This window comes from Rhinopithecus bieti, unplaced genomic scaffold (genome assembly GCF_001698545.2).
Source record: "Rhinopithecus bieti isolate Rb0 unplaced genomic scaffold, ASM169854v2 scaffold_12070, whole genome shotgun sequence".
Taxonomy (NCBI): domain Eukaryota; kingdom Metazoa; phylum Chordata; class Mammalia; order Primates; family Cercopithecidae; genus Rhinopithecus; species Rhinopithecus bieti.
In genome coordinates this window covers 1,478,107-1,487,850 of record NW_016807449.1, presented here as the reverse complement: position 1 = coordinate 1,487,850, position 9,744 = coordinate 1,478,107, and the positions used below count along the sequence as shown (strand labels likewise).

At 50.0% G+C, this 9,744-nt stretch overlaps 1 protein-coding gene across 4 annotated transcripts in view; it reads left to right on the top strand.

Annotated features, from left to right (window-relative positions):
• The window catches only part of MYH14 (myosin heavy chain 14), a 94,628-nt gene extending 86,343 nt beyond the window's left edge, over positions 1 to 8,285 (top strand). For all 4 annotated transcript variants that reach the window (XM_017882099.1, XM_017882097.1, XM_017882098.1 and 1 more), the window contains 3 exons: positions 4,520 to 4,628; positions 6,807 to 6,979; positions 7,398 to 8,285. In XM_017882099.1, the coding sequence (XP_017737588.1) occupies positions 4,520 to 4,628; positions 6,807 to 6,979; positions 7,398 to 7,548 (433 nt within the window). In that variant the 3' untranslated portion in view covers positions 7,549 to 8,285. The remainder of the gene's footprint in view (positions 1 to 4,519; positions 4,629 to 6,806; positions 6,980 to 7,397) is intronic.
• The last annotated feature ends 1,459 nt before the right edge of the window (positions 8,286 to 9,744 follow it).

Sequence of the window (9,744 nt, the reverse complement as noted above, 5' to 3'; positions counted from 1 at the left end):
AAAAAAAAAAAAAAAAAGGAAAAGAAAAAGATGCCAGGCACGGTGGCTCACGCCTGTAATCCTGAGGTCGGGAGTTTGAGAACAGCCTGACCAACATGGAGAAACCCTGTCTCTACTGAAAATACAAAAAATTAGCTGGGCATGGTGGCGCATGCCTGTAATCCCAGCTACTTGGGAGGTTGAGGCAGGAGAATCACTTGAACCCAGGAGGCAGAGATTGTGGTGAGCCAAGATCACGCCATTGCACTCCAGCCTGGTAACAAGAGTGAAACTCTGTCTCAAAAAAGGAAAAAAAAAAAGAAAAGAAAAAGAGGCCGGGTGCAGTGGCTCATGCCTGTAATCTCAGCACTTTGGGAGGCTGAGGCAGGCAGATCACGAGGTCAGGAGATCAAGACCATCCTGGCTAACACGGTGAAACCTCATCTCTACTAAAAATACAAAAAATGAGCAGGGCATGGTGGCGGGCTCCTGTAGTCCCAGCTGCTTGAGAGGCTGAGGCAGGAGAATGGCGTGAACCCGGGAGGCGGAGCTTGCAGTAAGCCAAGATTGCACCACTGCACTCCAGCCTGGGCTCAAAAAAAAAAAAAAAGAAAAAAAGAAAAGAAAAGAAAGGGGAAAAAAAAGTGTAAATGTATGTAAATACTTAAATGATTGCTGATTTTGTGTATCATTTTGGATGCTTTGGGCTATAAGTAACTGCAGTCTCACTAAGAGTATTATTTACATAATAACGTGTCAGTTAGCTATAGCTGAATTACAAACCACTCTGAAACTTAGTGGCTTAAAACAACAACTATTTAGTTTTGCTCATGAGTCTTTGGCTAGTGAGTTCTGCTGCTTTGGGCTTGGTGGACTTCACTCATGCATCTGCTCAGTTGAGGGTCAGCTAGATGGATTTGCTAATCTTGGCTGCGCTTTCTTTCTTTTTTTTTCCTTTCTTATTTTCAAGAACAGCGTGAGTGGTATAGGCTGGGCTTGTATAACTATAAGGCCTTGCCTAGGATAACTAAGCTAACTTGTCTCTGCTTTATGTGGCCTCTCATCCTCCAGGAGGCTAGCCCAGGGTTGTTCATATGACAGAGTAAAGGTTCTAAGAGCAAGGGAAAGTGCTAAAGACTCCTTGAGGCCTGCACTTGGAATTGGTACTGTGTCACTTCTGCCATATCCTATTAACCAAAGCAAGTCACTCAGCCCTCTCAGATTCAAAGGAAAGGGGAAATAGATAATGATGAACAGGAGAGGATGAAGAAGAGAAATCGGGGGCAGAAGGAGCAGCTGCAAAGTCATATTGCCAAGGGTATGGATACAGGAAGGGGTGAGAACTGGGACCATCTGTTCTGTCAGTCTAGCACAACAAGGAATGTCTTTTTGTCACGTGATAAGAAGTCTAGAGCTAGGCAGCCAAAAAATGGTAGGGCTCTGGATCAACATCTGTGTTGTTTTTTAGTCTTTTCCTCATGGTCACAAAGTGGCTGCAATTGCACCAAGCACCACACCCACAGACATCCATGTTCAGAGACAGGAAGCAGCAGTAGTACGGGGCTGAAAGGGTTTCCATCTCCAGTTGCTGGAACGACCAAGAATATTCCCATAACATTCCTAGTTGAGAACTGCTGTGCTAATAAAACTAACGGAATATTTATTACTAAGCCTAATACCTTTCACTCTTCCAATACAACAGATTTTTCTATTGCTCAATACTATTCAGCAACAATAATTACAACAATACTAATAGTTTCCATTTATTGAGGATTTACTATATATCAGGTGCTGGACTACCTATATATACCTGTATGATATCACATAATCCTGTGAGAGAAGGACCATTGTTATCCCATTTTACATGTAGAAAAACTGAGGCTGAGATGGGCTATAAATGTAGGATGCTTGACTTGCTATTCATCATCTGTACATGATCTCATGGCGAGGAATGTTATTATACATCAAATTTATATAAGGTTCCTTTTGTATTTATTCATTCATTCAACAAACAAATATTAAGAGTATACTGTTGGGGCCAGACATGGTGGCTCACACCTGTAATCCCAGCACTTTGGGAGGCCAAGACGGGCAGATCACTGGAGGTCAGGAATGTAATCCCAGCACTTTGGGAGGCCAAGACGGGCAGATCACTGGAGGTCAGGAATTCAAGACCAATCTAGCCAATGTGATGAAACCCCGTATCTACCAAAACTACAAAAATTAGCCGGGAGTAGTGGTGGACGCCTGTAATCCCAGCTACTCAGGAGGCTGAGGTAGGAGAATCACTTGAACCTGGAAAGTGGAGGTTGCAGTGAGCCAAGGTCACACCACTACACTCTAGCCTGGGCAGCAGAGCAAGACTCCAACTCAGAAAAAAAGAGGAGTGTACTGCTGACCTTCCCATGTTCTGGCCACTGAAAAAAGTATGAACAATTAGACATACCATGGAAGTATATCTAATTACCTCCACGTCTCATACCATGTCTGGTGGATTCCCCAAGGTGAAAGACTCATGAGCTGGACATGGCAATGAAGGTCTGTGAACTAGAAGGGTGAAGGGACATAGATGAAGAAGAAGCTGGAATGCCCTGAGATGTAGTGGTTGGGGAAGGGTGTCTAGAGGAGGAAGCACTTGAACTGGAGCTGACAAGAATGGGATTTCCAGGACTTGGAGTCCCAAGTCAGCTGGCAGCTTTGCGGGAAAGTCCGGGAGACATCAGGGCATTTGGAGGAATGTGATTGGTTCTGAGAGTCTGGGACCGGGGAGAGGGATCAGGGAGTCAGGGAGGTAAATGAGGCTTGAAGCACACAGAGCCGTGAATACTGGGCCAAAGAACTCTGTTGTGTGGGCAGTGGGGAGCTCTGGGGACAATGGGGAGGGAGCCATGAGAGGGCTGTGGGCTGGGGAGGGACACGGCCAGCTCTAGGTATAGAAAGACCTCTGTGGGGCTACGGTGGAATGGATCAGAGGAGAGAGACTGGAAGCTGGGAGGTTTGGAAGGAGTCTGCAGTGATGGTCCAAGCAGAACAAGATGAGGCCTGAGCTGGGGCTGGGGCCATAATGATGAACAGGAGAGGATGAAGAAGAGAAATCGGGGGCAGAAGGAATGAAGCTGAGGCTATGGGTGGCAGCAGGGGAAGAAGACACTGTTTGGAGCTAAGGCCTGGTGACTGAGGAAATATTGGGTTTTGGAGGAAAGATGCTAAATTCGTTGTGGAATATGATGAGAGTGAGAGGCCTCAGGGACAGGCAGAAGAAAACGGCCCTAGAAGTTCATGAGAGAAGTGGTTCTCAGTCCACAGGGTTACCCAGGGGCCCCAGGGCTCATGGGAACTGTAGTTTGAGGTCTATGAGGACCCCTGCTCCATTATACAAATGAGGAAACCGAGGTTCTGAGGGAGTAGAAGAGTTGCTTGAAGTCACCCCGCACCAAGTGTAATGGCTCACGCCTGTAATCCCCACACTTTGGGAGGCTGAGGCAGGAGGATCACTTGAACCCAGGAGTTCAAGACCAGCCTGGGCAACATGACGAGACCCCATCTCTACAAAAATAAAAATTAAAAGTTAGCCCCGCATGATGGCACACACCTGTAGTCCTAGCTACTGGGGACACTGAGGTGGGAGGATCTCTTGAGCCCAGCACATGGAGGCTGCAATGAGCCATGATCACACCATTGCACTCCTGTCCAGTCAACACAGCAAGGCCCTTTCTCAGAAAAATAATAGTCACCCTGGGAGCAAAGAAAGACTAGATGATTCTTAGCTGAAGAAGTCTCTCTCCTTGCTCTCTCCTTGCATCCTTTTGCACTGCTTAGTGCCTTGCCACTCGCCCCCAGCCCTGTGCCTTCCTCTCAGCACACCTGGGGCTGTTGTAGCCAGTGTGGCTGTCAAGCAATACCGATTGCTAGGGGTCCTGTCACATGGACTTCACCCCAGATGTGATGGTCCGTGCAGGAGAGGACAGGTGTAGGGGAAAAAGAGTGTTCCCTCCCGCTCTGAAGATTCACGTCTGCTGAAATGAGCTGACAATAAATAGATTAACAAAATAAAAGGCATACAAATACATTAATGTGCAGGAACGCAGGAGCCATATAAAATGTAAGACTTTTTATACAGGGCCGGATGGTTGAGGCTTAAGTATCCTCTTTATAGGGGAGAGGGACAAAAAAGGATGTGTTCAATTGTGAGAGATAGTAAATGACTTTCAGGGGAAAATGAATGGGCCCAAAGAGTAAACTAGTTTGTAAATGATTCTCTTTGGAAACTGAACGGGACCAAACATATACTTATTATAAATCACAGTATCATAGGAAACAGGTATGTGAGGTATCCTAGTAGAAGCCAGGGACACGAATGCCGAGGAGAAGGGAGCCTGCATGTCAGTGTTTGGCCTCAGTAAACTGTGGGAACCAGTTGGGGTTAGGAAAGAGGGAAGAGGCCAATCCAAGAACAAGATGACAGCCAATGCATGAGTCTATGGGGACAACGTCCTAAGTTGAGCCCTCTACTGAGACTCCTCCTCATCCCTCTCTTCAGAGAGCGCATCCTCTCTGGAAAACTGGTGCGCAGAGCTGAGAAGCGGCTTAAAGAGGTGGTGCTCCAGGTGGAGGAGGAGCGGAGGGTGGCTGACCAGCTCCGGGACCAGGTAAGCAGCTGACATCATTAGGGAGCAGTGGAGAGTGTGACCACTGACTGAGAGATTGCACAGGCCATCTCCAGAGGCAATGAGCTCCCATCACAAGAAGCAACTTGCAGGTGCTGGACTGGAACTGAATGCAGATACCATCTTGGCACTTGGCACATCAGCAGAGGGTTGGAATCAGTGAGTTTGCAATTTCTAAATGCTGGCATCTAGAAAGGGCCCTGTAGGGAGCTGAGGCAGCCAGGTCAAGGGAAGAAGTGAAACTCTACCCAGAAGCTAGAGCAGTACCAAAATAATGAAAGATAATGTTTACTGAGTGCTTTCTATGTACCAGGCACTGTGCTAAAGACATAACATTTAGTGTGTTTAATTCTTATCGGAATGCTAGAAGGAAGGTGCTATTATTTATACTCTTATTTATGTGAGGAAACTGAGGTACAGAAAGGTGAAGTAACTTGCTCAAAATTATTTAGCTGGTAAGAGGTGGGGTCAGTATTCAAACCTCAGCACTGTGGCCCCAGAGTGTGTGTTCTTGATTATTTACTGAGCAGTTACTGTGTCATAAGCAACTGCTTTTTAAAAAATACACGGCCGGGTGCGGTGGCTCACACCTGTAATCCCAGCACTTTGGAAGGCTGAGGCGGGTGGATCATGAGGTCAGGAGATCGAGACCATCCTGGCTAACACGGTGAAACCCCATCTCTACTAAAAATACAAAAAATTAGCTGGGCGTGGTGGCGGGTGCCTGTAGTCCCAGCTACTCAGGAGGCTGAGGCAGGAGAATGGCGTGAACCTGGGAGGCAGAGCTTGCAGTAAGCCGAGATCGCACCACTGCACTCCAGCCTGGGTGACAGAGCAAGACTCCGTCTCAAAAAAATAAAAATAAAAATAAAAAATACACATTTGCATTTCCTCACCAGTTCCATTTCACAGATGAAGAAACTGAAACTTTAAGAAGATATATTTTGCATCAGAATCACAGAGATAGAGCCTGGATCAGATCCCAGGTCTGTCTGGACAGAGTCCCTCTGCCCTTAAAAGCTCAGCTGTGCTTTATTTACCATTCATTCCACAAACAATTATTGAGCACCTACTATGTGCCAGATACTGTGGTAGGCATTAGGGATATGGATGTGAACGAAACAGAGGAAGTCCCTGCCCTCATGGAGCTTACATTTTCAGCATAGGATGAGACACAACAAACCTGTAAACCAGCAGATAATTACAGATTGTGACAAGGACTATGAAGAAAAAAAGTGAAGAGAGAGGAAGACACAGAGGACTGGTGAATCCTCTTCAGGTTGGGAGATCAGGAAGAACTCTCTAAGAAGGTGACATTTAAATTGATACCTGAAGGGTGAAGAAGAGCCAGTCAGAGGGAACAGCAAGTATAAAGGCCTTGAAGTACAGAAATAAGTTTGGTGAGTTAAGAACAAAAAGCAGACCAGTATGGTCTAGATAAACATCTGTTGTTATTTTAGTCCTGGTCTAGCTTCTTGGTAGAGTTTAACTTCTTCCCTCGCTTTGGCTGCCTCACCTCCCTACAAGGGCCCTTCCTAGATGCCACAATTTATGAATTGCAAAGTCATTGATTCCAACCCTCTGTTGATGTGCCAAGTGCCAGGATGGTATCTGCACTCACTTCCAGTCCAGCACCTGCAAGTTGCTTCTTGTGATGGGAGCTCATTGACACCAGAAAATGTGGGGTAGGAGGGTTGAATGATGAGGTCAGATCATGTATGTTCCCTCCCTGAAGAGAGAGGTGGTAGGGTCTGGGGAGATGCTCAGTGAAGTTGGTCCGGTCAGTGGGTTTATGGGAAGAGAGAGCTGGACCAAAAAGAGACCCTGTGGGGCCTGGAGTGCAAGGCTGAGGGGCTGGAACCTTGTCCCAGGGGTACTGGGGAGCCATGAAAGGATTGTGAGCAGGAGGGTCTGGGTCAGCTTTGGGTATAGGAAGACCTTTCTGAGGTCATGAAGAAAACCTGTAGGGGAGAGACTGGAGGTCAGAGTAGAGGCTGGCATGAGGGATTTAGGGGAAAAGAACAAGGCCTAAACAGAGAACAGAGGATGGGGCAGAGAGAGTCAGGGGGCAGTAGGGATGGGGCAGTAGTGGGCTGTTGGGGAGGGAGAGAGTGATGACAGTACCTGGAGATATAACCCGGTCCCCCTGCTCCCACCAAGCTGGAGAAGGGAAACCTTCGAGTAAAGCAGCTGAAACGGCAGCTGGAGGAGGCCGAGGAGGAGGCATCCCGGGCTCAGGCCGGCCGCCGGAGGCTGCAGCGTGAGCTGGAGGATGTCACAGAGTCGGCCGAGTCCATGAACCGTGAAGTGACCACACTGAGGAACCGGCTTCGGTATGGTCATCCCTCGTGTAGGCCTGACGGGTGGGCAGCACCCTCACTCCATAAACCCCGGGGGACGCGAGGCTTTGCCAGGGGCAACAGGAGGGGGAAATGGGATCCATGGGGGCGTGGGGCTGTGGGAACAGCGGCTGTGTTGCGGGAGAGCCAGATCCACGTAACTTCTTTCTTCCCACACGCATTTCTCCCTGTCCCATCTCTGTGCCCTCCTTTCCCACCGCGTACCACTGCCTTTCTCTCCTTTCCTCCTCTGTGTGTCCATCTCTCTCTGCCCCCCATTGCTTCTGCCCATCTCCCTCCATTTCTCTTGATCTCATCTCTCTCTCCTCCCTCATTTTGTTCTCTCTCTCTCTGTCTCCTCCCCTCCCTTCCCCTCATTTCATCTCTGTATCCTGGTCTCTCCTCCCCACAGCCGTGGCCCCCTCACCTTCACCACCCGTACGGTGCGGCAGGTCTTCCGACTAGAGGAGGGCGTGGCATCCGACGAGGAGACAGAGGAAGCAGAGCCTGGGTCTGGGCCATCCCCGGAGCCTGAGGGGTCCCCACCAGCCCACCCCCAGTGACCCTACCCTGTCCCCAGATGCACTAACAGATGGGGCCCAGCCCCCTTCCTCCCTGGACCCCACGGGCCCCTGTCCCAGGAACCCCGCCCTCTGACTTCCTGCCCTTTGGAAATGGTGCCGCACTCTGACGTTTATCAGACCCCACCTGGGTCCCCTGCAACCTCCCATCAAAGGATGACCCCTAAACACAGAGGAGCGGGGCAGGCAGGGAGGCAAGGCCTGGAGCTACCTTGCTTGGGGGGAGACTGGGTGCAGTTGGCCAGCTGTGTTCCCATCAGCCCCCTGTCCTCCTTTCTTCCCTCGTTATTGATCTATAGATATTAGGAAGGGAGTGACACGGCTCCTCCACCGTCCTCAGCCAGTACAGCCCATTCCCTCTGCTTCTCTCTCTCTCTGCCTCCCTCCCCTCTCACCGTCTTTCTTGGCTTCTCTGAGGGTCTCTCTGTGCATCTTTTTAGGAGTCTCGCTCCCACTCTCTCTCTACGTAGCCACTCTCCTTCCTCCATTTCTGCGTCCATCCCTGAACTCCTGAGTGGCAGAAACCCCAGGCCTCCAGCAGCCTTGAACCCTTGCAAAGGGGCAGGACAAGGGGACTCCTCTCACTCCTGCTGCTGCCCATGCTCCGCCCTCCCTTCTGGTTGCTCTGAGGGTTTGGAGCCTCCCTCTGGGACTGAAGGAGTGTCCGTTATCCTCCCAGCCTCCAGGCTCTGGCAGAAATAAACTCCAACCCAACTGGACTGTCTGTGTGGCTATGTGTGTTCCCGCAGGGGGTCTCTGATGGGGCAGGCTGGGCACAGGCTGCTTCAGCCTGCTGGGGCAGCAGGTCAGGCAGCCTGCTGGTTCGGATCACAGCTGCGTGGGTTTACAGGGGCCTCCTGTGGATCAGGCGCTTCTTAACTCCTTTCCTTTCCACCCCAGTGTATAATGGAAATATTCCCTCTACTATACAGATGAGCAAACAGTCTCAGAGCAGCAGCGTCCCTCACTCCACGCCCCCAGTGAGTGCTAGAAGGGGTGTTGCACTCACGCCAACTCTTAAGTGTTTGCAAAATAAATGACAGGCCTGCTGCAGTGGCTCATACCTGTGATCCCAGTGCTTCGGGAGGCTGAGGTGGGAGGATCACTTGAGCCTGGGGGGGTGGAGGCTGCAGCAAGCTATGACTGCACCACTGCAGTGTAGTGTGGGTGAGAATGAGATCCTATCTCAAAAGCAAAACAAAAACGCAGCTGTGGTGGTTTGTGCTGGGTGCTGTGCTTAACCCTTAGCACAGCACTACAGGTAGAGATTTCATTGCCCACCGTTGCCTAGAACAGTGTCTAGCACACAGCAGGCATTCACTCAGTATTTGCTGAATAACTAAGTGACGCCCCTCCTACCCTTTTAGAGTTGTGGAAACAGGCTCAGAGAGGCTGAGTGACTTGCCCAGGGACACACAGCTACCAAGAAGTTGAAACAGTTTGAACCCAGACACTCTGGCCTCAGAGTCAGCACATATAGAGTCTGAGCCCTCAGCCCCTGACCCAACCCTGGGGACCCAGGTCTATCCCTCCCCTGGGAACTAGGCACCCTCGTGTGGGGGCTCACGTTCCTCAGACTGAGTCCTCAGTGACTTTTCAGTTAGAGGTATTGATCCCCATTTTTACCATCAGGGAAACTGAGGCAGGTGCTTGCCCTAAATAAGGTGCAAGCCATGGAGAGGATGTCAGGACCACCAAAGCCCATCCTCCCCTTTTTTAAAAAATTGAGAAAGGGTCTCACTGTGTCACCCAGGCTGGAGTGCAGTGGCACAATCGTGGCTCACTGCAGCCTCGACCTCCCAGGCTCAAGTGATCCTCTCACCTCAGCCTCCTCAGTAGCTGGGACTACAGATGCCACCACACCTGGCTAATTTTATTTTATTTTTTGTAAGCACAGGGTCTCTCTGTGTTGCCCAGGCAGGTCTTGAACTCCTGGCCTCAAGCGATCTTCCTGCGTCCTTGGCCTCTCAAAGTGCTTGTATTACTGGCCTGAGCCACTGTGCCCAGCAATAGGGCCCCACTCTTGAAGTCCCAATCCCTCTGTGCGCCCCAGCCCAAATCAGGAGACTTTCCCAGCAGGTACACAGGAGGCAATTTTTAAATGAAAAGGAAACGTTTATTTTGGTGGGGAGTGAGGGTGGGTGGGAAGGGGGCATGACACTTTTTCTTTGGGGAGGG